This window comes from Amblyomma americanum, chromosome 2 (assembly GCF_052857255.1).
Source record: "Amblyomma americanum isolate KBUSLIRL-KWMA chromosome 2, ASM5285725v1, whole genome shotgun sequence".
NCBI classification, from domain to species: domain Eukaryota; kingdom Metazoa; phylum Arthropoda; class Arachnida; order Ixodida; family Ixodidae; genus Amblyomma; species Amblyomma americanum.
In genome coordinates this window covers 28,882,371-28,908,685 of record NC_135498.1, presented here as the reverse complement: position 1 = coordinate 28,908,685, position 26,315 = coordinate 28,882,371, and the positions used below count along the sequence as shown (strand labels likewise).

Here is a 26,315-nt window from a genome sequence, read left to right as displayed (position 1 = left end):
TAATAAACTTTAAACTAATAATGCAATTAAAAATGTATTTCTGAAGTTTTGTTTTATTTTACGCGCACCTATCGCAGAGCCGCCCGGTTTGGAGCGCGTCGGCTTCACGTCGGCTGACCGTGTGTGATCGCCAAAGTGAAGGTCGCCAGAGGCGCTGATTCTCTCGATGCAGCATGGTTTAATAATCGCGAATCGTTTCTGCCCGCCTCGTCGGTAAACATACATAAAAATTGCGTGCTGAAAACGTCAGCTGCAACCTGTCCCTGGATCATGTAAGCCGCAAGCACTTGCCGTAAACACGCACACTGCCATGCAGTCGGTGTTGATGTATGGACGTATCCTCACGCGTGCCCTAGCGAACAGTGTTTTTAGCTATTCGACATGCACCACAAGCTCCGACGCGAAGTACGCCTGGGCCAAAGGCGATCTCGGACTTCAGACGGTCACTTGCGGCTTTCCCAAAGAAAGGAAGCGCTTCTCCATAGGTCTGGGCAGGGGCCAGTTCGGAGACGATGCCTGCTTCGCAGCGAAGTACAAGTCCTTCGACGTCCTAGGTGAGCGTTTTAAGCCTAAAAACTTTCGCTCTAGTCTCTGGAAGTGGGCTTCTTCTAATAGAGTGGCCGTCCTGGAAAGGGAACTGTTGATAACCTCGTTTACGCGGAATACTCCTTAAACTTTCACCCTTCTAGCGTCAAAGGATCCGTCAGCGCAATGTCACGCAACAAGGTGAACGTCATTCAGCGCTGTCAGGGAGCTTGGCGGAGTTGAGTGCAATGCAAATGCGGGTAGTCAGGCGCGCAGATTGCGGCTGCGCACGTGATCTTTTCGCTGTTCTCTGAACGCAGGTATCGTTGCTTTTTTCTTTGATATCTTTGCCACAGGTGTAGCGGATGGTGTCGGTGGATGGCGGACGTACGGCGTAGACCCTTCGCTCTTTTCGACGGCGTTGATGCGCAACTGCGAGCGCGTCGTCCACTCCGGTAGATTCAAGCCAAACTCGCCGGCGAGCATCATCGCGTCCAGCTACTACGAGCTCTTGGAGAACAAGAGGCACATTATTGGTGAGTTGCGCGTGTGCCTCTCTCTGTGCGCGCAGAACTGCTGACGACAACGTCCTGTGTTATCTGACAACACGCGATGCACCTCCATTCGTATGTCCCGGCCTGCTTAGCCGTTTGAATGAGTGTTGGGCTTTACCGTTTGTTTTACTCCAGGAGATGGTTACAATTTAGGTGCAGATTTCGTATCAGCATGGTTGACAGATTGTCGTTTAGATCGTACGGAAATTTTGTGCGGTAACAGTTCAGCGTGGAGGAGGAGGAGGCAAATTGGGAATGTATGGAATTTTTTTATTAATCATCTTCAATTCCATGTTGTGTCTGCTGTTCTGTGCTGGCTTTCGAGATGTTTACATGGCCGTCTCTTCTCTGCACATCGAAGCATATTACAAGGTTTTGTAGAGTTTATAGTTTTGTGAGCCCAAAATGTGCGCAGGATACAGCTGGCAAGTTTTGTTGCATATGCACTGATGGTAGAGAACGAATATCGCCTTCTTCGGCACATTCAGATGAATGCAGTTATCACCCCGTCCCGCCTCTTCCTCTATCGCTATCGATCGGACCCTTCCTGTCCCAACTGCCCCTGCATCTATGCGGACCTGGCCCATTGCCTCTTCTATTGCCCGGCTGCTCAGCAGTCGGGTTCCTTCCCCCCACCCTTTCTATCCATCACCACCTGGCTCGACTGGCTTGGCGCTGAAGGGGAAGAAGAACAGCGGCTTCTGGTCGCCCAGGCGGTCGACATGCTCGGCCTATAACTTATGGTCGAATAAAAGTCTTTACTACTACTATCGACGCTTGTTCTTTGGGCCAACTATTTCGAAGAATCTTACTGCACAGCGCATATGTATATGTCCGATAATAATTCATGCTACCGAGGTTGCAACTAGCGAATGATGCCTTGCCAAATGTTTAAGATCAAACAAAATACCGTTCTTACCATGAATGGGACATTGACCTTATCGCAGTGCCCTGCTTTATGGTTCATGTTGTCTAGAAATGCTGCACTGAAATGTTAGGTGCGTTAGAAGGTTGGCTTGATTTATTATTTGTTATGTCCCTTCTTCTACAATGGGCTGAGGACAGCTGTTAGCTGGATTCTTAGCAGGTGCCTAGCAGGTGCTAGCAGGTGCCTAGAAGCAGAATGTATGACAAAGTATATCAAGCAAATGCAGTGAGGCATGCACCTAATGACACAGTCACACGGGCTGCTTCAGTCTGGCCGTGCTTGTGCCATGCGGTCGTTTCCAGTGGCCCATTTAGCTTAGTAGTCATCTCAACAGAGGTTTGCAAATGGTCATTTGAACTTCAAGGGTCATTTGAGAGCAGCCTTGCACTGAATGTAGTCTTGGTCAAAAGTCGTAAGGCCACAACGTTCAGCTCCAGCGAAATGAATGTTTCTAGAGTGCTCTGTATAGTGGATCATTCAAAACGAATGTCAAGCAGTAAGCTTTTTTCCTCAATGAGAAACCTGCTAGCATTTCAAAGTCATTCAGTATTTAATAGTGCCATAATGGCTCTGTTATGCAGCTAAAGCAAAAAAAGTTTGTTTGGCCTTAAGACTTTTGACCAAGGTTGTACATTGAAAAAAATATATATATATCAAACTTGATAGAGAGAAACAAGATTTTTCTGCATTGTGTTGAAAATTGTGGGCCATATTAAAGGGACTTTGCAATGAATAAAAAGTCACTTGTAAATGTTTTCAATGCTTACAAATGATGCTAAGAAGCATTCACACCAAGTATGAGTCTTCGGAACTGAGCCGGCAATTTATTATGAATTTTTAAAAACCGTGTTTTTTAAAATTCGCGGGCTGATTGGTGTGCTCGCAATGACCGATTTTGAAACTAAAATCGTGAAAAAAGACGTCACTGTACCCACGACGTCGCCAGGTCACCACACACTCTCATTCGCTGGAGCCACGGCAGCCATGACGTCGCGGGCACACTTCCGGTAGCCGTGAAAATCGTCTGCTCGTGAAAATCGCGACCCTCTCGGGCATGCGCGAGCCAGGGCATTGCCTTCGCGCATATGGTTTCAATTTTCCTCTGCCGCCTTTTTCTGTCGAAAGTTCCGGAGCCGCTCGCAGTGGCTCGCCGAGTCGCTACTGTCGTCGCTGGCGTTCACGCGTACTGGCTGAACGCATAGGGCTCGATGCCCATTGCAGCCGTAAGAGCGAGCAGTCGCGCCTCTAGGTCCGGGTCCATTACTGCTAACTACAACAGCAACAAGCAAACCCGACTCGCGCCGCAATCACGCCGCCGACGCTGCTGCTGGGGTGCTAGGAGCGACAACCGGAAGTCGCAAAGCGAACGTCAGCGGATGACGTATTCATAGGCGGGGCCCAGTCCCAGAGCTGCTTTCTTTATTTTTGTCTGGTGCCCCGCATGTACGAGTTGAGGGGGGGAGAGGAGGAGCGTAATTTTTAATCGTCTGTATCTTCGGTGTTATTGATGCTAGCTTAAAAATTCTTGCGTTGGGGTGACGAGTGATGAAATGCCTATCTCTCGCCTACTTTATGTAATCTCAATTAATTTATTGCATAGTCCCTTTAACTTATTATTAAATTTTGTCCAGTGCAAAAAAATTCACAGTTATTACATCATCAACCTTTGATCAGACAAAAACAAATGCCTTCCGGTTCTGTTTATAGGGGTTTAACGCCCCAAAGAGACTCGCGTTATGAGGGACGCCGTAGTGAAGGGCTCCGGAAATTTCGACCACCTGGGGTTCTTTTACGTGCACTGACATCGCACAGCACACGGGCCTCTAAAATCTTGCCTCCATCGAAATTCGACCGCCGCGGCCGGGATCGAGCCCGCGTCTTTCGGGCCAGCAGCCGAGCGCCATAACCACTCAGCCACCGCGGCGGCCCAAATGCCTTCTGAGTGCTGTATCCTTGCATTTCTTCCATTTTTATCCTCTTGCTCACCTCGCCTTGCGGTGCATGCTTGTTCAGGGAGCAGCACGGCGTGTGTCCTAGTTCTGAACTGCGTGGAGCGCATCCTGTACTCGGCCAACCTGGGGGACAGCGGGTTCCTGGTCGTGCGGCGGGGCCAAGTGGTGCACCGGTCTCAGGAGCAGCAGCACTACTTCAACACTCCTTTCCAGCTGTGCCTGCCTCCGCCAGGTGTCAGTCAGTTCGTCCTCAGCGACAGGTGCTTGACTCTTTCGCTGGGCAACAGCTTATTTTCAAACGCAGCGGCTCACTGCTCGAAAAGGCACTCCGAACGCGCTACGACACTTGTGCTTACACATCCTCACCATCACACCCAGCATGTTTGGTGCATTCCACTATATATATTAATGCAATAGCATTGTATTATTCGCAGGTTTTTATGGTACTCTAGCTACCCCTGAGTGGGTTCGACTCACATCATGGCTTTTTTGTTTCTTTTGTGTTAATCGTTTCTTTCATTGTTGGGCTCTAGTGCAGGTTTTGCTTTAGCTACTTTTTGTGCAATTCCCTCACATAAAGGAATGCCAAACAAGTAAAGTGAGGACACTTTACTCCAAATTTTATAGTTAGTTACAGCTCAAGAATGCAGCGGCAAATGCTTCTCAAAGGAGGCCCGTCCAGGCAGTGGCGTCGTCCAGTTCTGGCTATGCAGCAGAGGCTATGCAGGAAAGAGGGAGGGAGAGGGGCCTTTGTCTTTAGTCGTAGTGGCCCTGCACTGTCTTTTCAACTCCTTCTCAACCCACTGCCCACGACATGGGAACTAAGGCCCTTCTCCTTCCTTTTCTTGCCTACTCTCTGCCTCGTGAAAACCGGTCAGCACCATTGGCTGGAGGACCTTCAAATGGTTTTCGCTACTGCATTCTTGAGAAATAGCTGACTATAAGTATCTTGTTTTTGATATAAAGCACACGCTCAAGAAACTCTAGAAACATTTCTAGTTTGTTGTGTTCAGTTGTGCAGTCCTGACTTGCACCGCAGTTATGTTAGGAACCAGTGTGCGTTAGCCATTATACTAGTGCAGGGCTGTCACCTGCGCCTTTCTTGCATTAAAACATCTTTGGGAGTTAATTCTTGGCCATGGTTATTATAGCATTTGTAATGTTAAGCTGAAATGGAGTGCTTATCTGGTGTTCATGTCTGTGAAGCGGTGTTCTTGAGGATGAAATAGCATGCTGTGCACAGAAAGACATAAAGATCATTATGTGTTTCACATTTTTTTCCTGTTCTTATTCAACTGAAAAGTTCACTTTTACATTGTCTTGTAACCAACTTGTGTTTAAAGCTCTGTAAAGGCATTGGAGAAATGGATCGCTTCTTCTGGTTTGTGCAGCCCTGAGTCAGCAGAGACATCTTCCTTTCCCGTCCAAGAAGGGGACCTGATCTTGATGGCAACTGATGGCCTCTTCGACAACCTGCCCGAGAATATGATAGTCAGCGAGCTCGCACAACTTCGGGTATGTCATCAGGGGTTTCTCTGAAGTATGAAATGCTTCAGGGTGGTGTTTGACAGGCTTTGAAAGTGAATTTACTAAAAGGTAATCAAAATTAATCTCTGAGCTCAAAACCTCACTGTGGAGCACAGAAGTGACACTATGACAGGTTCCGAGTCGCGTTAGGAGTTCAGTAGAGCATAAGTAACTTGACAGGTGGGTTACTAGGGAAGCCAGGTGCAGATCGGAGGTAATGATATTAGAAAGCCAAGTTTGGGTGGCCAGTACACATGATGCAAAGCCTGCCAGCCACAGACATTTCAGGCGTGTGGCCAGCCCTAGTGGTGCTGTTACATGGTGTCGAAAATACATTGGATGAGTGAATCTGGTTTTCGCTTACTTGTTGTGCCTGTTTGTGATATGATATTCTTTGTGATCAAAATAAGGATAAGACACACGTGCAGAAGCACTTGGAGGCCTAAAATTCCTCTTGCACACAAAATAAAATTAGCCAGTATAGAATAGTTGAAGTTTGCTATGGCTTGGAAAAGATGTAATAGGTTTAAACCTTCCTTCCCTCCTTTCTTCTTTCTGGATGGGTGTACCTGTTGCTGTACTGTTGTCACAAATTGTTTTGCAATGACATGCTTTTTTTTCTCCATTTTTTTCCATTCTTCAGGACACGAGCTTAGACAGCATTCAGCAGACGGTAAACTCTCTGGCGCTTCAGGCCAGGCGGCTTGCATTTGACGAAGCCCACCTGTCTCCGTTCTCCCTCCGGGCACGGGACAATGGCATTGACACTATTGGTAAGCAAAGGTGTCTCTTTCTGTCCACTGGGCTGTTCTCTGGAGTTGTGATGTGTATTTAGTTCCTCTCACGCACAGGCCAACCTTGATTTCTCTGGCAGCCTTATAGCTCCTGTCATTCTACAGTGCAATCCATTTATGACGATGTTGAGAAAACCGGAAAATCCAATCATTATATAATTTTGGTAAAAAAAACACCAAAAAACACGCCCACGTATTCCCCCATGCTTTTAGGTATAGTGACAATAATTACTCGTTTAATAAACCGAGTTTTTTTGCTCAAAAGTTCATCAGTGTGGGGGGAGGGCTCATTACGCGGAGGAGAGAAAAAGTTTCGACAGATATTTTTGGGAGTCGAAATTTTGTATCGTACGTCTGCCCGCTCGTCCTTTCGTCCATTCATCCATCATCATCGAAAGCATGCGGCCAGTCAAGTTCGTGCCGTCAGTGTTTAGCATTCTTCGCTTCTAAAGGTGTTTGTTGTTTCACAGCGCAGCCCACCGATTTTGTGATGGCAAATGGCACTGGCCAATTGCAGTGAGATAAAAGAGACCATGATGAATGCTGGCCTTGAAATGTTGGGTGTGCGTTTTTTATGGTAGAATAAAAACTCACAGGGCGGTTATGAGCGTGTAATGCGAATGTTTAAGCGTTAGCTGTGGTGTGACAAAAGGCAACAATGAGGAGCTAATAGCCAAGCCTATCTAAGCCAGCCTGTGTGATTGACACTATTTAAATCTAAATTGGCACTTTTCGCTGTGGTGAAGAACCGGCTGGTTGTGACAATTCCCGCCCATGCTTTGTTAGGTTGAAAAAACAAACTTTCGGTTGAAAAACAATCTCCACAGTGTGGTTAATGACTATTTTAGTCCAAAAAATCAAACATTTGGCCTCTACATTCCTTTGTGGTGCGTGGCGCAATTCCTCAGTAAAGTTCGAAGTGTCTTGAAAGTCCGAACTGTTGGAGTCAAAAAAGTTAATTGGCTACTGTATAGCTATGGATGAATAAATTTAACAAATTTTTTCATTTATCTTTACCCCACCCCTGTGGGAATCTTTGTGGTAATAAACTGAACTGTACTAAATCCTAGCCAGCTAATTTCTTGTACTGTGGCATGAGAGCTTTTAACTTTTTGGGTGTCGTGAGGAAGGAGAGTTTGTACACTGATGTGTACTTGTTGGTTAATGGCTAACGGGTAAGGCACTTGCCAGAAGTCACACACTCTACTGTTTCATTATTGCTTGGTTATGCCACAAATAGTTGACAACACTTCTCGCACCTCCTCCATGCAAGCTGAAGAATGTGCTGCTGCTTATTGTTATTGCCACTTTGCCTTGCATTTTGCTCGCTTCCTTGGCCTGTAGTTTTATACGCTCTGTTCAACCTCCTCCTGGGCTTCACCTTCTTGAGCTCACTAGCTAGCGAGCTCACTTGAGCTCATTACCTCTGCCATTCAGTTTGAAGGTAATGGCTGTGTAATATTGACCCAAGGCAGTTAGGAGTTATAACTGGAACTTGGTGGCCAATGCAGAGTGAAGAAACCAGCCTCTTAATTAGTAGAGAGTTTTAGTTTCACATACGTAGAGGCTTCACATACATAGAGCTCTCACAGGTGACTAGCGCGCATGCGCAGAACGCAAAGGGTATGCGCGAGTCTCACGTACGTACGTGATATTCAGATTTTTACGTTGCGGTCTTTGTGTTGCTTGCGTGCGTAGCGTTGACAAACATGGCGGCGCCCTGCCCGCCGCATCACAGCGATAACAGCTTCGTCGCTAATCCCTCGACGCGATATCGTGTTCTAAACTTGTATTCGCCATCGATTTGCCCATTCTTTCCACCCTCGCATAAAGTTCCAAGCAACAAATAGCTTTTGTATTTCAGATATAAGGGTGATTTCCCAGTTGTTAAGCCTAACAAAGCAGCGCTCTGACGCAGTTCGACTGGCTTGGCTTTGACTCATCTTGTCTTAGAGTGGCTACAGCAGTGTCTTCATCTGTCAGTAGATGGTGCAAGGAAGAACGCGCGGCGTTTGTCGTATACGTGCAACTAAAAGGGTTTGAAACGACATGCCGCGTATGCTACGTAACTTCTCACATTTACGTATGTGAACTCTGTACGTACATGAAACTAAAGCTCTCTAATGACGAGGGGGTCAGTTTACACTCGAGAAGATCACCTGACACGCAAAGGGTAGAGAAGACAGCACAAGAAAAGGTAGAGATGACAGCACACCAGACGATGTGCGCACAAGGCCGTCTTAATTACATCCTGTTCATGCTTGCTGCATGTAATGCGAACACAAGGCAAAGTCATTCAATACCGTCAACTGTTGCACATTTGAGAGGCACACCTTTCTGTATGAAAAAGGTTTTTTTTTTTTTCCCATATAAGCCATATTCATGTTGTCTTTTACTACCTTTTGCATGATTTGTTTAACATAGTTTTTATGCTTTGTGTGCAGATTTGATCTTTATATGCAGCAAGCAAATGTAGTTTGATGTAACTTTTCTCGTAGACATGGTCCTGAAGAGCTATGCGGGTGACATTTTTATTCTGCTGTTAACATTTGCTGAAGGAGTGTAATTTTTTCTGTCAGTGAGTTACACCAAGGTGAAAAGATGCTGTAAAAATAAAAATTCATTTGCCCCAAGCTTCTTGAAAAGTGAGGTATTTATTTTTTCAAGATTGCCTAATACTCTTTTGTATTTTTTGATCCTTGATGATGGGTTGGTCACAATTGCATGTTTGCGGTTCTGAAATAGCGTTATTAGATGATTATGGGCTTTATAAAAAGGTCTTTCATCTTTAAAAAATTTCTCTGAGCAAACTGTTGACTTATTCGGGTTGAAATATTGTGCACTAGGGTAGCATATTATGGTCTATTAGCTATGGAAGTAGTCTAATATCGGTGCTTGCCTGTATTTTCTGGAATCATAAAGAAACTGTTGTCAACTGTTACTCCCAGTTGTTGAGAAGTAAGCCAGGCGGAAAATTTTATAGGCAATGCAATATGCAAGTGAAATAAGCAATTGACACAGAGCACCCAATTTGGCGGATAGACGAGTGGTGTGGTTGATGCCGGCAAGTGATGCCAATGATCAAATTCATTGCTTGGCTCCGTTTTTTAGAAACAGGAGTCGCAGTTGACTGCGTTATAATCAGTTCAGCAAATCTAGGCAGTGCATGCGATTGCGGATGTTGTATTAGTTCACGAGCAAAATAGACCATACTAATACGCTACTTTTTGTGCTTTATGCTGGTGCAGACAGGCCATTAGCTTAGGCAGAGCAATTTTGAAGCGAAAAGCTTCATTATGCCAGCTTTTCCGTCTGTGGGGCCACAAGTTTGACCTTGAATGTAGCTAGAGGTCGAACAAGGAAATGAGGCATCTCACTTATCTTGTAGCCTCACATATCTGGGTGTCCACTTGAACTCGCATATCTTGGGGTGCATGATCCTAAGGTAAGAAAAAGAAAGTGAAATAAAGTTGGTTTTAAGGAAAGGAAATGACCATTTCCTTTCTCCAAAAAACCAATTTCTATTTCAATTTGGCTTTCTGAAATTATCTGCAGGGTTTGTGCGTCGATTTTGGAATGAGATTTGGTTCCATATCTCCGCACAGAAAAAGCAATAATACAGTTGTAAATATTACCGAAGCTATATTAAATATATATTGTCCTGTGTAAGCATCTTTAATGTCGTTTCCAAGAAAGCAGGATGTTTTTAAAATAAATGCCTACTGCTGTGTGGTGAAATGTGTGTGTCAGTAGGGCTATCTATGGAAACCGCCAGTCGCTCGACCACAGGTAGCCAGGGAGATGCAGCTTTTCGTTTTCGACCAGGGTTAACCAGAGCTAAACCATCAGCAATTTTGTCACAATCCTCCAGCCAGATGTGAAAGGTTCTGTAGTAACTGCTTGATATTTCTTAGTTGTAAGCATTAAAAAAAAAGAAGGAAAGGCTACTCTGGGCTCATGTGTGGTCATACCTAAATAATATAAAGCTGCATTCACTTTGTTATCCTGTTCAAATTGATATGGTATGCAGGGTTTAATAGAAAGCTGGGAAAGGCTGTCAAAAATTGCAGCCTTTTTGGTTTTTCATGCTATCTGTAACTGTGCAATTCAGCATGTAGAAAGAGTGCAGTGTGAGCATTTTTGTGTTTCCACCCTTTCATGGAATCTGAAATAAAGTTGGCTTTCATGATTTTGGGTACTGTACAAAATGTGAGAAAACGCCGCATTTTTTGTTTTCGTGATAGATTTATGTGCCTATGGTGAACAATCTGTTTTTCTCTTTTTCTCATAGGGGGAAAACCAGACGACATTACAATTCTTTTAGCATCTGTGACTTCCAAGCAAGGCCACAGCAGGGAGACGTTGAAGACTAATGTAGCACGCAACACGTCACTTGACCATGGATAATTCTTGCTGCATTCTTCGTTCTTGAATTGTGGACGGTGCGGCGTCAAAAGTCAACCCTGGTAGAGAGGAAGTGGTTGTGCCTGAGGTGACTGCAGTCAAGAACTTAGCCTAGACAAGAGCTACTGGTGTGTCGCCAATTTTGCGGCCAGACATGTAAATAAGTTTCAATTTGAATAAGAAAGTAAATAAAAATGCTGATTTAGGAGCTGTGTTTAGCCTGCCCGTTTTTATGTGTGTGTCTTTGTGTGTGCATGAATGGTTTGGCTGCAGTGAGTGTGTACCCGTGAACCTGTGCTTGCAAAGCCTTTATTATAACCATAGTTTTGTTTTTATTGTTGCTCCTCCTCCTACAAACACTGCCACAGTATGTCAGGATCTTGTCTCAATATTGTTTGTCATTTTATGCACATAGTTCCTCAAGGATGGCAAGGTGAACGGTGGAACTGGCCACTCCACAGAAGAGCATGCAATGCAATTTTCTTTAAACTGTTTCTTCTAACCGCCTATAAACGGCTTTGTTCTCTACCCATCTCTCATTCGTGGTCTTCAGAAGCTATAAAACAAAACCCTCTCATCCATTTTGGCAGGTTTGTGAAGAAACATATTAGCATCAGTCACTTAGGTATGTGGCATAAGTTTGTTGCAACTAGGGCAGTTGTTGAATGATGCCAAATTGGAATGCTTTGCTTTGGACCAGGAGCTTAACAGCTCTTGTGTACGTTTCCATTTTATATATGCATGGCCTGTGCAAGTTCTCATTGAACATCGTTATAGAGAAATTGACATGTTTAATATTAACTCCATGGCACTTGAAGTGTAGCATCTGAAAAATGCTTGCAGTACTGCGTAGTTTTGAGTGTGGGAAACCGTGCAAAAATAATAGGCGCGGCCTCTGGAGGAGAGCAAGGAGACAAGCCCTAATTCAGTGCGCATTGAAAGTGAATGTTGGGCTGATGCCGCACAATTAAATGCCGCCCATTGACGCGTTTATATTAGTGTCATCAACGTTGTTTTCCTTCGCGCTTCCCGTCTCTAGTTAGCGTATGTGACGAGTTTCCCGGATCAGTGGTCTGACAGGCAACTGAAGCGCCGCTTCGAATTTCGAAGTAGCGGCGGACAAGCGCGCTGCCGATCGACCCTTCCGGGCGTTGCGTTCGGCCAATACGGCTGCAGCAGACGAAAAAAAGAGAGAGGGCGAGTGAGAGAGAAGGAAAAGGAAGTGACAGCTTCGGCGGGGAATTTCTTGCGTCCCTGAACTTGCAAATATCGTTTAAGCTGGCTTTATCTCCGGGACACACAGCTCCTGATTAGGTTGCTGACAGCCGCAAGGGGCTTCGGTTCGGCTCGGAACTACTTTAGCGTTGTAGCGCGGCGGAGGCTCCGGAGACACCCGACGGCAGTTCGGCCGCTTTGCTGCATCGGTGTCTGCTGTGTGCGTGCGTGCGGCGGCGGCGCGTCCGGCGCGGAGTAACCTGTCGTTCGTGGCGGCAAAGTGTTAGGCCTGGTGCAACCGGGAGGTGGAGCGGACTTTCTCGGCGGTGTGTCAAGCGTTTCTTAAGTTATTCACTGCCTCGGACGCCGGCACAGATTGTCCCTTCCTAGTTCACCATGGCCGAGAGAGAAGACAACGTGTACAAGGCCAAGCTAGCGGAACAAGCCGAGCGATACGATGGTGAGCGACGTGCCCTCCCGAGTGTCGAGTCCTTTTTGGCATAGACGTTAGGCCTATGCCGCCTTGCCTCGGCCTCGACTGTTTCTGCATTTCGCAACGAAACGCTAATCCGCTGCGAGAGTTTGGTGCGGGCGTTGCATACTGTACGGTCCGCCGCGCCGGATGCGGTACTCTGCTTTTTTTACAGCGTACGCGTTGCCTGTGTAATGCCCGAGACAGATCTCGCGTGCCCTGCCCACGCTAGCGGTGACTGCCTTCGGCTGTAAGGTAGTTTGGTGGCGTGTAGTTTACATTTGAAGTCTCCTCAGGGAGCGCATTTGTTTCGATTAAGAGCGCACACAAACGTGCACAGTATCTTCCCTCTGGCAGTAACGGCTGCATGAGGTCACTGGCTGCTTTGTCCGGCGTTGGCGATATGCCCGGTTTTGACATTTGGCTGAAGGCTAGTGGTTGATGCATGGCGAGCGCTCGTTATGCGAGCTGTGGCTAAACTACTGCGCCGATTGTTACTCGGATACGGCCTTTTGAAAGCTGCGTTTCGCGGAGCGAAGTCGATGAGTTCCTTAGCCGGCATTTGGTCCCTGCCCCTGGGACCTTGAGGGAAGTGAGCCTGTCACCAGCTTGGCAGCGTTTCCATTTTTATTTTATTTTTTTTAAAGCTAGATCGCGTAGGCAGACTGTATGTGCCGGTCTTTTGTTGGGCGTTCGTTTTACTGCACAATACTGTGGGGCGGCGCCCTTGTGTAGCTGCCGCGGATAACGTAAGCGCTGCCGTTTTGTACGGCCCCTAAGCGCCGTTCAGATCAATGTCACGGTATTAACAGTGCGCGCTGTTTATTCGTGCGGTGGAGAAACTCGTCGACTGCTCGCGTTGAAAACCGCTGCTAATCAATAATGTGGTCAAGGAGTGGAGTTCATGTACTGCTGTTTCCGGTGTGGATAGTATTCTGGGAGCATCTCTACGTTACTTTTATAATAACCGTTATTTGCAGTTGCGGTTGATCTGCCTTGTATCAGTTCTAAGGGACACGGCTTTCTTTTAAGCACTGACGTTTTGCTCGAGAACGAAAACTTCTACTGCTACGGTGGCCGCGTATCAAGTGGCCAAATTGGGGGAGTACCACACCTGATTTGGGATGCACAAACATGTTAGTGCGGGCGGGTGATGTCCGCGGAAAGCATTTCGTGTCCTAGACAGTGGCATTGTTACGAGTCAGCCTGCTATCACGTTATCTTGCATGGCAGAAATGCCACGGTCGTGGCATTTAATCAGTACTGCTTGGCATTTTAGTATCAGAGGGCAATTTGTGTCTCTCCACTTGTTTGTCCTGATGCAAGCTTAAATTTTTCTAGGGGGGTAAAGCCAGACATGATGCAGTTTCATAATTCATTGCTCTTGTTTCTGGATCCAGAACTGGCATGTATTGTGAAATTTTCAGCTCGCACAATGCCTTGAGTAAAATGGACTAAGGGGGCTCAAGGAGCAATGCAGTCATGCTTTGCCATTCCAGCGGTAGTTCATGATGCACTGTGATGTGACATTCCTCTTGCATCTGGATGCTCGTCCATGTTGCATCTTCATTTGTATGCCACCAGAATGCTTATTTCTGGCTTTAGTATTATTTTAATCGCTTGGTAGCATCTTGTATTTCTGAAGGGCGCTGTGAATTCCTACTGTAAAAACAAAGGTTGGCTGTGTAAATGTCCGTGCATGGCTGGCGTGCATAGTTCATTTGACAGTTCCATATCCCACTTTGTGTGGACCCGTTTGCATCTTGCACTGTAGTGATGGGTGAAATCCTTCAAACCAAGTTTATTGCTGAGCTGGTCGGTTAACATTATGAATTTGGATGCTGGTTCTTGGTGTGTAATCAAGTTTTCGATTTGCATCAACCTTCCTTTTTCTATAATCCCATGGTTGCTTGTAATAGGCAGCTTTGGTGATGAAGTTGCAGGTGACTCTTGACTGTTTATGTGAACGATTGGGGGTGAAACGTCCCTCTGTCCAGCGGCGGGGAACTGCTTCCTCGTACACAAGGAAATCTGGAGGCTATAACATGCCCTTTTGTTTTCCTTAAGCATTGTGGGCGGATTGTTATTCGGTAGTTTTTGTTTCCTCAGACTTCTAAAAGGAATCCTTTATGCCGCATTCTGGTTTATTGCTATGCCTCTTGTGAAGCACAGAAATGGAGCACAAAAAAAGTTTCGAAATTTGTTGTTAGTTTTTATTTATGGAAAGGGAGGAAAACTTTCTAGATTTCATTGGCTAAGCATCAGAAATCACCAAGTTGCCTTGTTTCCGGCTGTGACAATGGTTATAGGAGAAGCACAGAAAAGAGGCCAGTTTTCACCTTGCCGATGAGGTTACCGCGAGCTACTTCAAAGATGGGCTACAGCTAGCCATCCCCTGCGCAGACAGTTCTTGGAAAGCCATGCCTTGACCAAAGTTGGGATGTATATGCATGCGCAAGCATTGTGCTGTAAATGTAGCACTTAATGTAGCACAGGGAGCAAGCCAGCTGCTCCTTGTGGGCAAGGCGAGGAATTTAAAGAGTTTATTTGAAAAAATTGTGCCCAACTACAGTAGGACAGCGAAACTTGATTATTCTTCTAATGTTGAATTCCAATGGCAGATCCGGATCAAGTTTTTCTGCTGTTGGGAACAATCGTATTCCAATAGCAAAATGGGAGCGCGAGTTGTCTGTTCCAATGGCAGATCGGGATCAGGCACCGATCCCTGATCGCTCCGTGGAGCAGCAATATTTGCTCCGCCGAAATCTGCAGATTTGACCGGAACCCTGCATGACGTTTTCCTTTTCCCCGCGTCTACTTCCTGTTACAATCGGCTGCGTCCTTCCTGTCGTCGCTACGCCGCTATGAGGTGATCCGGGCAACATGCAAGGGATATTTTTTTACCTTTTTTTGGATCCTGAGTCGTCTGCAATGCCATCTCAGCCAAAACGCGCAATGGTAATTCTTCCGAATTTAATTATTTTTCGTTTTGTTTGCATCTGCATAAATTCGAAAAACTGCCTTAACAGATTTTCAGTTTTGTGACCACATTTTAGACCAAAGTCCTTGACTTGTTTGAACCTCCCTCGCTTTCTGACGTCAAACGACGTGTACTCGCTAAGCTTAGCAGCTCTGTAAATACGGAAGCAATCTGAAAAGTTACCAAGTTTTATCACGGCGGCAAGGATGAATCGGTGGGGAAGCGAGCGGCCCCGCTTCGACGACCGCCGCCATGTTGCCTGAACGTGCAGCTATTCTTGCACTGAAGTGCCCCCGCACAGGAGCGCACTCATTCCATTCGCAAAATGGGAGGGAGCGATCTCCGCCGGAGCTTTGTGTTCTGTTCGTGATCCGGCGGAGCGCTCTCGATCGGCCATTGGAATTCAACGCAAGGTAGCACCTGTAGTTGTGCAGCAAAACATGATGTAAACCAAAAATTGTTTGGAGGTAGCACACATATCGTCTTCAGTTTAGGTTAGAGTGTAGTTACAAATATTGTTAGCTGCAGACACTGACGGTTTTGCAGAGACGACTGGATGACAATCGCTGCTCTGACACGCTGCCTGTATAGAGCAACAGAGTTCTGATAGAGGATATGGGATTAAAAAACCTGAAGCAGCAAAATAACTTTTGCTTGCATTTTTGTTGACATTCTTCAGTTATATGTTAGAGCAAGAAGTAGCTTGAGGCTGCTGCAAAAATATCTTGGTGCAGTTGTATTGTCTGTGACCATTCTTTCTTGCTGCCTCCCAATCCACCCTTCCCACAAGATGTGGTGCCCTTTGGGGTGTGCGCGAAAATTTGTCTGCTATCCAGAAAACTGGCTGAAAACAAATAGTGGGCAACGCAGGTGCAATCGGCTTACATGAGGCACCAAACTGCGCATGCGAAGTGGCAGGTGTGTGCTTGGCAGCTGTTGCCATCTGTCATTTGCACCTGTCACCAACATCAACTGCACATGCACAGTTGAAGCTGGCAGTTTTTTTTTTTTTTCATTGGAGCTTGGGATAGGGGAGGGCAGGCACTGTGAAAAAGGGATTTCTGGTGCCTAATTGCCAACTGCACCACATTATCTCCTTGCTTGGTCACGGTTTGTGTCACAAAAGCCTTGCTACTGTTTGTTACATTCAGCTGTGCCCATTAGAGTAATGGACATAACGTGACAAATTAGTTTAGCATCAAGGATTAAGTTGTGCACTTCATGTGGCCTCTTTGAAATCGTGTTCTCTGCGCACAAATTTGAGTGCGCATAGTTTTGTTCATTTAAGATCCTTGTAGATATAGCATCATTATGGATATGTAAAATAGTTTAGTAGCATTTCTAAATTTTTTTTTTGTTTGGTAGTTCTGTAAACCACTCGTCGTCTTTGTCTCCCTCACTAAAGTAAAAGGAGATGGAATTCAGAGGTTATCCAAGCATACATCCAGTGGGAAGGATTGAGAGGGGAGAGGTAGGTTGTGCCCGTGGTTTTTTTTACCATAGTCATGGCCCTATCGTGGCCCCTATAAGCAGACTTCCAGTGGAGCATTTATATGCTTATCTCAATTTTGGTTCCCCTGAAGGAAGAAAGGTCCGACTGGCATAGTTCTGCCATGATTTTCCATCTACCCGAATAACCTGCTTGCTGCATGTGCACAAGTTCAGCAAGCAGGCAGATGTTGTCAACCTGTTCGTCATCTACAGTGCTGGCCGTGCTGTTTTGGTTGATCATAAGCTGGAGCTAGTTGCCTTCTATAGTTTTGTAGTGCATGCCTCTTTTATTACTTCTAGGCATAGCTAGCTCCATGCCTCTTTTATAACTTCTAGGCATAGCTAGCTCCTTCGGTGATCCTCCCATTGAGTGCACAGGGTAGTGCTTGTTTGGTGTTACTACCCGCATGACTATTGGAGATAGTGTGCACTGTGTGAATGTTTCCACTGTTGATGGTTTAGATTGTTCTGGTTGGCCCTGCTTTGACTGCACACGTCTGCTTGCATTGACGTTGCAGAGATGGTCGAGGCGATGAAGCGGGTGGCCTCCTTGGATGTGGAGCTGACAGTCGAGGAGCGCAACCTGCTGTCCGTGGCGTACAAGAATGTGATTGGTGCCCGCCGTGCCTCATGGCGCATCATCAGTTCCATCGAGCAGAAGGAAGAGAACAAGGGCTCCGAGAGCAGGCTCGACATGATCCGCCAGTACCGGATACAGGTACCCCTGCTCTCGAGGCTTCGTTCATCGGCACTGTGCAGTTAGTTTTCACTTGGGGTGAAATGCACCTTCTGGTGCTCCAGCTACATTCCCTCTATTGTGTGACTGCTCACAACCTCTACATTAGCTGCACAAAAAAGTGGACATCTCCTGAATGACTGCCAGAATCGTGTCAGAATTCAGATTGCAAGCCATTTTATGTCATCCTGGGCAGCTGAAGCAGGGTGAATATGGAAAAGTGCAATTATCTGCATATTTTACCTTCGTTTTCTTCAAAGAAGCAACTGTTCCTTAAACTAGATGGGTGCGCATGTACCTGCTTACAGGCATTAAGTGCTTAGAACTTGTGTGCCTTGTACAGTACTTGCCTATCATACAAGCTTCAAGTGTGCATTGGCTCGCATCTTGCGGTCTCGTAGCATTTTTTTTTTTTTTTGTATGGCATGTGCCTCTTGCAATGAGTGCATGCTCGTAGTTCACTTTCATAGTTGACATAAGTCTGGGCTACATGACACTTGATGCAAAAACATTGTAGTGTGGCATGTCTACGTTTGACTTTGCAGTAATGCTGTGCAGCCTTCAGCAAGTAAATTGTGTGGCGTTATATGGTTGAAATTACGGAATGGAATTTGGAAATTCGGCAGTGCATATTTGTATGCCTGCTCACTGACGTTCGACTGTTAAGTTTCCTTTTGTTATGGCCTTGCAGGTGGAGACGGAGCTGAAAGAAATCTGCCAGGACATTTTGGATGTCTTGGACAAGCACCTCATCCCCACTGCCTCCACCGGCGAATCCAAGGTGTTCTACTACAAGATGTAAGTTGAGAAGGCTTAGCAGTAAAATCTCGTCAATTCGCCCGCAATTACTGTACTAATGTGTATAAGGGCCGCACCCTGTTTTCCCGAAGGAAATATTTAAAAAAAAATGATCCACGTAAGGGCCGCATTCAAATTTTTCATCACCCACGCATGAATAGCCTTCGAAATGCACACGCTGTGACCTCTGTGATCAGCTCTGTCTGCAACCAACTGTGCACTTGATTACAAAGGAGCTTCCGCCTGCAGTGACATAGTACAGCACACGTGCGCTTTTGCTTTTCGCCTCCATCAAAATGTGGCCGCAGTGGCCTGGTTTGAACTCGGGCTCAGTAGCCGAGCGCTCTAAGCACTGAGCCACCACGGCGGGTCCACTGTGTAAGGGCCCTGCTTAAATTAGGCTTAGTCTGGGCACACTCATTTTTCACTGTCACTTCATGTCCCTGAAGGTGAAGGCATGCCCTAAGAGCATTGAGAAAATGGAATTGGTTTAGTTACAGACTTGAAGTGAGCATGCATTTTGCCTCTGGGCAGTTTGTGCTGGAGCGCTGTTGTTGCTGTATCTCTTCTCTGCTAACTGGCGTGCAGGAAGGGTGACTACCACCGCTACCTGGCAGAGTTTGCGACGGGCAACGACCGCAAGGAAGCAGCCGAAAACAGCCTGGTGGCGTACAAAGCAGCCAGTGACATTGCCATGACAGAGCTGCCTCCCACGCATCCGATCCGCCTGGGCCTGGCACTCAATTTCTCGGTGTTCTACTACGAGATCCTCAACTCCCCAGACCGGGCCTGCCGGCTGGCCAAGGCAGCTTTTGACGATGCCATCGCAGAGCTCGACACCCTGAGCGAGGAGAGCTACAAGGACTCCACGCTTATCATGCAGCTGCTCAGGGACAACCTCACCCTCTGGACCTCAGACATGCAGCACGAGGGTACGCGCTGTTCCTCTCACCTGGTGCATGCCCATATCTGTAGTGCCTAATGCACTCCCTGATGCAGCCAAATTAGTTTGACCCAAGCAACAGCTGATAGAAACAAATTCGAGCTCAAAAAGCTGTACCAAAATGACATCAGATATAATGCTGCTTAGCAAAGTTTTGCAGTTAAATCTCTTCGTTCAAGATGTGAGCTACTCTAATGTTAGCAGGAAAACAAACATTTTTAGAAAGTTGATGCTTCGAAGGCAAGCATTTCTCCAGTGCAAGCTCGAGGTGTCGGATGTAACAGGTTTGAAATCGTGGAATTGTTTTGCAACTCTCGGTATGCTACCATTAAGTGACCGGATGCTGAATTTTTTTCCGCCACAATGGAAATCTTGTTGTCCAAGGTGCTGGATTCCACAACGATTTTGTTGGAAACTTTCTACAAAATTTTTACACCGAGTGTTTAAATCGGTGCACGCGCTCATTTTTATGTATCCTGATGCTGGAAACCATGATCAGTGAGTGTGACGGCGATTGCACCTTAGCAAAGGTGCTGCATCAAAAACTAATATAAATCCCAGCCAGTAGACAGTAATACAATATTTTTAGTTTTCCCCACCCAAAGTTGTTAAGGCACAGTGATGTGTGCCTCGTCGACAAAAGTTTTGGTAGATCGTGGTTGCCACTTCATCAAAGTTCAAAACACTGTGGCGTTAGAAAAGCCAAAAGAGTATGCTGGAGAATACAAAGGGAGCACTGCTTTTAATTGAAGGGTGCACTGGGGAAAGTGCGCCTAAAACAAGTAGGCAATATTTTTCAGATGTGGTCGCATGGTAGGCCACTGATAATGCAGGTTTCACCGCAAGATTGCTTTTTATGCGATTTTCAGTGCCAAATTGAAATTATAAATCCTCGTTTCTTTAATATTTCAGTGCTCAATTCTTACATGAGGCACAATCTTATCATTTTCACCATAATCTCGTGACATCTTTTGCTCAGTGGTCAGTATATAAAGGGACTATGCAATGAATAAAAAGTCGCTTGTAAATGTTTTCGATGCTTAGAAATGATCCTCAGAAGCATTCACACCAAGTATGAGTCTTCGGAACTGAGCCGGCAATTTATTATCAATTTTTAAAAACAGTGTTTTTTAAAATTCGCGGGCCGATTGGTGTGCTCGTAGTGACCGATTTTGGAACTAAAATCGTGAAAAAAGACGTCACTCTACTCATGACGTCGCCAGGCCACCACACGTTCTCATTCGCTGGAGCCATGGCAGCCACGACGTCACGGGCACACTTCCGGTAGCCATGAAAATCGGCTGCTCGTGCCGCCGCGCGTGCAAGGGCATGGCCTTTGAGCATATGGTTTCAATTTTCCTCTGCCGCCTCCTTCTGTCGGGAGTTCTGGAGCCGCTCGCAGTGGCCCGCTGAGTCGTTACTGTCCTCGCTGCCGTTCAGCCGGTACGGCGGGAACGCATAGGGCTCGATGCCTATCGCGGCCGTAAGAGCGAGCAGTCGCACCTCGAGGTCTGGGTCCATTACTGCTAACTACAACAGACGACAAGCAAAGAAACCCGACGCGCGCTGCAATCACACCGCCGACGCTGCTGCTGAGGTGCTAGGAGGGACAACCGGAAGTTGCAAAAGGAACGTCAGCGGATGACGTGTTCATGGGCAAGACCCAGTCCCAGGGCTGTTTTCTTTATTTTTGTCTGGTGCCCCGCGTGTACGAGTTGAGGGGGGAGAGGAGGAGTGTAATTTTTAATCATCTATATCTTGGTTGTTATTGATGCTAGCTTAAAAATTCTTGCGTTGGGGTGACGAGTGATGAAATGCCTCTCTCTCGTCTGCTTTACGTAACCTCAATTAATTTATTGCATGGTCCCTTTAAATTCTGTGGTTGAGGTAAGAAAAAGCAGCATTTTAGAAGCAGAAGCAGGTATTTGATATGTTATTGCTAATGTGGAAATTTGGGAAGGCAAGCATGCACAGCAAACAGAATTCCCGTGCTTCCCTGGACAAGAAGTTTTTATAGTTTAAAAGAGTTAGATGTTGGGGCTAGTTAGATTTCTAACAAAGTTTATATTTTTAGTGCAAACTTGACAGGACACAAAAAGAGACAAACACGGGCGCTACCTCTTTCCTGTTGCCCTGCTGCCTCCTTGTGTTTCTTCGACTCGAGTGTTCACTAAAATGTTGTTGCTGATTTAGGCTGTGCAGCTGAGATGGATGGTTTCAGTGTCAGACTTAGCTGCTTTGTGCCTGGCCAACCCATAATGTTGGACACTTTTGAAGTTTTAACCGCCATGTTTTGTTCACTTATATTGTATTCACTCGAGTAATATGTGCACTTTGTTTCTTGCTTCGCAAAAGCCCTAAAGAAACTGCAAAGGTCATAACACACAATACTTACTGTATGTACTCATGTAAGGACCGCACCCACAACTTGCCATACTGTAATTTGGGGGAAAAAGTCGGCCAAAAAATTGCTTCATGTGTGCATAATTTTGCCCACGTGGTACGTTGCAGTGGGAGCTGATAGACTATAACCGCCTGCTACATGGCGCAACCACGCATGAGTCGTGCGCGCCAGACTCCACCTGGAACCCCGTACATGCGGTACCGCAGCGCGTGCTGACTGCTAACTATGCTGCAGAAAATTAGAATGGGGTGCTTCCATGCTAGTGGCGCGTTTCTTTGTCTGCCTGCCTTGCGCACACTTCGTGCGCATGCTGATAGTCTGGCACAGTAGGGAGTGTATCCGGGTGTTGTTACATTAGGGGTGTGAAAATTGTGCAAGTAAATGATGCATTTGGTTGTGAAACCGGCTGGATTTTATTAATTCATCTAACATTAGCTTTGCAAATTATGATTGCAAACCTCTGTTTTTCTTTTCCATTTTAGGTGACGGTGAACAGAAGGAACAGGCGCCAGAGGTTGAAGACCACGACGTTTCGTAAAAGTGGCTCTAGGCTCTTTCTCTCTACAAGGAATGTGAGCAAACAGCAGCAACAGATGAAGAAAGGGGGAGGGGGGGAACCAGTGGTGGATTGAGTGATCTGTCTTGCGACTAGTAAGTGTTTGTTAGTGACCCAAACTACAGCAGAATTCTGTCCTTTTCTTCTTTTTGGAAGGTTTAACAACACAAATGTGCTTTCTGGAAATCGGAGCAGCTCTCAGCGCCCTTTTAATTATATATTTTCTTCCCCCACTGTAGGGGAGGCTTTAATATCCCCCAGTTGGATCCCGTTACGCACAGCTTCCCTTTGGCCGTAGCGCACTGAACTTGTGGCCGGTGGGCATTTTACTTAGCGTAGCAGTCTTGTAACCAGGCCACGACCAAAACGCGCCCGAATGGTGGCAGCGACCAATGGGGGTGCGTAGAGCATTGCATGGCTGCGGGGATCTTCTCGCCTTGGCAGTGGACGGGCCTTCTCCCAAATTGTAGTTGCCCAAGCAGCGAGGCATCCTGCTTTTGAGGTGTTGTCGCTTGGCTCTCTGTGCGAGCGCCCTTGTGTTACTGTGACTCTAGCAAGGTTCACATGTTCAGTGAGGTTTTGTTTGGGGGGCTAGTGATGGAGGAGTGAGTTGTGGGGGTTTCTTTTGAGGACTCCTGTAGTGTGCATCCCGCTGTGTGAAGGCAGAAAGACTCGTGCATGTGCTGGCCAGTAGTCCACTGTTGTTTTCTAGGTGTGACGCGAACGAATCTCTACTAAGTTCCTTGGTCCGGGATGTTTGTTGATGTACGATGTGTTTGTGAAGCGTAAACCTTGTTTGGCACTGCTTCTTGATGTCGGAGTTTGGTCAGAAAGCCTAGTGTTTTTTTTTTCTACGGTGTCTGTTGACTGTGCATTTTTTTTTTACCCTCGCAGTACTCAAGTGCTTCTTTCTTTCTGTGTTTCAACAAGCAGACATTCCAAGTGTACTCAAGATGCCTGGTACTTCAGAGGCAGTCCTTTCACAAAACCGAGGGTTGATGGGAAGGGGGAATACAAATAGCAATAGCATGTCACTTTTTTTTTTTTTTTGTAGCACTGCTGGTGTTCTTTGGCCCGGAGGGGTGGCGATTGGTACCATTATTCAAGTACAGGTCCTCCTTGCATTGTCGTGGAGAGGCAAGACTTGCTAGTCTGCTGCAATGCCCGCTTCCCAGCAGCATCCTGGAAAAGCTGATTGTGACCCCCCTCCTTTTTGGGAGCTTTTCTCTTGCACGTTGGAAGTGGCTTGTGAACTTCATCTGGCCGCGGATTTTGGTTCTTGGGCGGTGCCTTTCATTCACTTTCTCTCCTCCCATCACGTGCGCTGGGCTATAGCAGACTCTCTTGCGCCTTTGAGCTCCGCCTATTCTTTTACCGTAGTGTGCTGCACATTCTCGTCTCCGTAATCTCCCATTTGTGAATGGGGATAGGGGGAGGACGACAGTCAGATGCCATGTGTAAGTGTCTGCGTGTGTGCATGTGTGCCATTTGTTTTTTTTTTTTCTTTAAGTCTAGTGCTCATTCCCACGAAAGTGGCAGTGTCGTTTTGGGCGCTGGGATATTCCTCTAAAATGAAGCAGGACTGCCCATAGATCGTTTTGCCAGTTTTCTTGAGTTTGATGAAATGCCGCTACCTGTGGGAGCCCTTTCATTTTCCTTTTAAGGTATGACAGCACTTTTGAAATTGGAATTTTCTATGAAAAAAAAACAACTGTCTTTCTAGTTTTTTTTTATACATACCTTTGGGATGGACCTTTGTCCTGCAGTTCTACCTTTTGCAAAAAGAATTGATTCTATGTAGTGCCGTTCAAAAGTTTCAGATTAAAATTTTACCTGCACCGTGCTAAATGAAATGAACAAAAAAAATATGACCTGCTACACATGAAAAAAAGAGGAGAAAACATGAGAAAAAAAAGGAACGAAACTCTCGAGGAGAGCCCTCCTACAGATGTGGAGGATTTTAGCGGTGTAGGGCTTTGCTTTCTTGTGTACATAGACTAGTGTATATACAACTTGTAGTCTTCAATGTTACTTTTCTCATAATGCAAATTTCTTATTATTTGTTATTTCAACATAAAGTTACACTCCGTGAAAATTTTCTGAACTCTACTTGCTCATTTATTACATATCAAGGCATGCACTGAACCGGGATTATTGAAATCAACATGAAATCAATATTTCATGTTGCGGCCTGTTATCTGAATATCCATGCTTTTGGAAAGCCAATTTTAGGGTTATTTTTTTTTTATGATGGCCCTTGAATTCATCAGACTTTGTTCTAGCTCGTTGCGCAGCAATTGGGTAGACCTGCATAAATTCCTGATTACTGTGTGCATTAGTTTGTTTGAGAGTTATCATTGTTGCCTTGAGAGGCATATTTAGCACTTTTAAAAGGATGCTACAATTAAAAAACTGCTAAACTTGTTTTCGAATCTTTTTACCTGCTGATGGTATTAACATGGTATGCCTAACAATTCAAAACAGCGGACAAAATTTCATTCCATCAAATAAACATTTTCCCTTCAAGAGTGGTGTCATACCTTAATGTCTACGGTCGTCATTTCTGGTTGTCGAATTTCTTTTCCTACTTCAGTCTTTCTCTTTTCTATTGCCCAGTTTTTTTGGGTGAGCAAGGTCTTTCGCGTTGCACTGAGTTCACTGTTTTCATGCTTCCTGCATTGAGCATTCCGGACGTTTCCTCGTCTAAAGGATTTGTTTGTGCTTGAGTTGCTGCCAACTGAGCTTTTTATACGTGCTTATTTTTCTGTCCAAAGACAGTTGTCAGAGTGGTCATTTGTTGGCAATGCCTAAGACTGTTTTGGCAAAACCAAGTCTTGACCTTGGGGTCTGATGGGTGCCATTGACACATCTCGCTAGCACTTTTTTTTTAATTGAGATTAGCTCTGCTTGTTAATATGAAGGTTCCCCAAAGATGAAGCCATTTTTCACATGAACTGTTTGGCATGATGTTGTGTAAGACCAGCTTTATTAGCTGCTTTACTGCTGTGTACGTTTCTTTTATTTTCTTTAAAGAATAAATTCTTGTCTCAATGTTTGTGTGACATTTGTGAAGCACTCGCAAGTCTGTGCTGTGGACACACGCGTGTAGGCCCGTGGGGACCCCTCCCCCCTCCACCACTTGTTCTTGGCGCCTTGCTATATCTCGGTGCAGGTGGGACGGTGGGCACAACGTTCCAAAGGGGGCTCATCATCCGATCGTGTCCGAAGAGTGTGGTTTAACCCAACGTAGTCATTGCTCCATCTGCCGCGCAACCCCTCTCGACCACTTTTCCACAGTTTCCCCCCCTTTGTGTGCTAGGATGCATGTACTACGACTTTATATCTCTGCATACTATGGCATTGTGTAAATTGGGTAATAAAAACTTAAAATTAAGACAACCTACAGACTGTCTTTTCCTTTTCTTCTGTGCAAGCGATGACTTGGTGCTGCAGTGGAATAGGCAAAAGGGGACACTGGAATTCATAACTCATGCATTTAGTTCCTGGTGAATGTTCACTTTCTTTATTGTTACGGTAGAATCTAGTGGGATTCCGCCTGAACCGAATTGATGTTTCCTGTTCAGAGTGCACTGTATACTATGGCAGAATATCTGATGTTCCGAATGTGCGTGCGAGCATTGACCACACCCTGCAGCGCCATAGCACTGCTCGCATGTCGTCCATGTCTTTTACCAGTCGAGCGGTACGCACCGCAAGCTGGGAGTGGTGGTGGGACATGGTTAATCTCGTCGGCTGTTAACAGATAGTGTAAATGCGATTCCAGTGCTTCTGCATATGGATTTTGTTGGCTTTGGGTGATGAGAATTTTTTCAGGACCCCATGAGATTCTCATTGAGATTTTACTGTAAAAGCTTTTAATGTGCCGCAGGTTCTTCATAATGAAACCGCCTGGTGAACATGACCGGCGATACTGTGAAATCACTTATAGACTACAGGCTTTATGGCCCCCACCCAGCCCTTCACTTGCTGTGTCATTGATGCATTGCATTGAACAAATGTGTTGCTGTATTCCCGA

At 45.9% G+C, this 26,315-nt stretch overlaps 2 protein-coding genes across 2 annotated transcripts; both read left to right on the top strand.

Annotated features, from left to right (window-relative positions):
- Positions 1-118: 118 nt before the first annotated feature.
- On the top strand, positions 119-10,892 carry LOC144120864 (protein phosphatase PTC7 homolog). The gene is made up of 6 exons (XM_077653632.1): positions 119-554; positions 882-1,061; positions 4,021-4,219; positions 5,351-5,474; positions 6,130-6,259; positions 10,572-10,892. The coding sequence occupies exons 1-6, from the start codon at positions 311-313 to the stop codon at positions 10,685-10,687; spliced, it is 993 nt and encodes a 330-aa protein (XP_077509758.1). The 5' UTR covers positions 119-310; the 3' UTR covers positions 10,688-10,892.
- A 995-nt stretch (positions 10,893-11,887) lies between these two features.
- On the top strand, positions 11,888-25,682 carry 14-3-3epsilon (tyrosine 3-monooxygenase/tryptophan 5-monooxygenase activation protein epsilon). The gene is made up of 5 exons (XM_077653631.1): positions 11,888-12,359; positions 17,361-17,560; positions 18,270-18,376; positions 18,965-19,308; positions 22,206-25,682. The coding sequence occupies exons 1-5, from the start codon at positions 12,296-12,298 to the stop codon at positions 22,259-22,261; spliced, it is 771 nt and encodes a 256-aa protein (XP_077509757.1). The 5' UTR covers positions 11,888-12,295; the 3' UTR covers positions 22,262-25,682.
- The last annotated feature ends 633 nt before the right edge of the window (positions 25,683-26,315 follow it).

Excerpts from the sequence above, each read along its gene's own strand:
- LOC144120864 (XM_077653632.1), top strand. The coding sequence starts at position 311 with ATGCAGTCGGTGTTGATGTATGGACGTATCCTCACGCGTGCCCTAGCG. Across the intron at positions 1,062-4,020 it reads GAACAAGAGGCACATTATTG|GGAGCAGCACGGCGTGTGTC; the intron begins GTGAGTTGCGCG and ends ATGCTTGTTCAG. Across the intron at positions 4,220-5,350 it reads CAGTTCGTCCTCAGCGACAG|CCCTGAGTCAGCAGAGACAT; the intron begins GTGCTTGACTCT and ends TGGTTTGTGCAG.
- 14-3-3epsilon (XM_077653631.1), top strand. The coding sequence starts at position 12,296 with ATGGCCGAGAGAGAAGACAACGTGTACAAGGCCAAGCTAGCGGAACAA. Across the intron at positions 18,377-18,964 it reads AAGGTGTTCTACTACAAGAT|GAAGGGTGACTACCACCGCT; the intron begins GTAAGTTGAGAA and ends ACTGGCGTGCAG. Across the intron at positions 19,309-22,205 it reads CTCAGACATGCAGCACGAGG|GTGACGGTGAACAGAAGGAA; the intron begins GTACGCGCTGTT and ends TTTCCATTTTAG.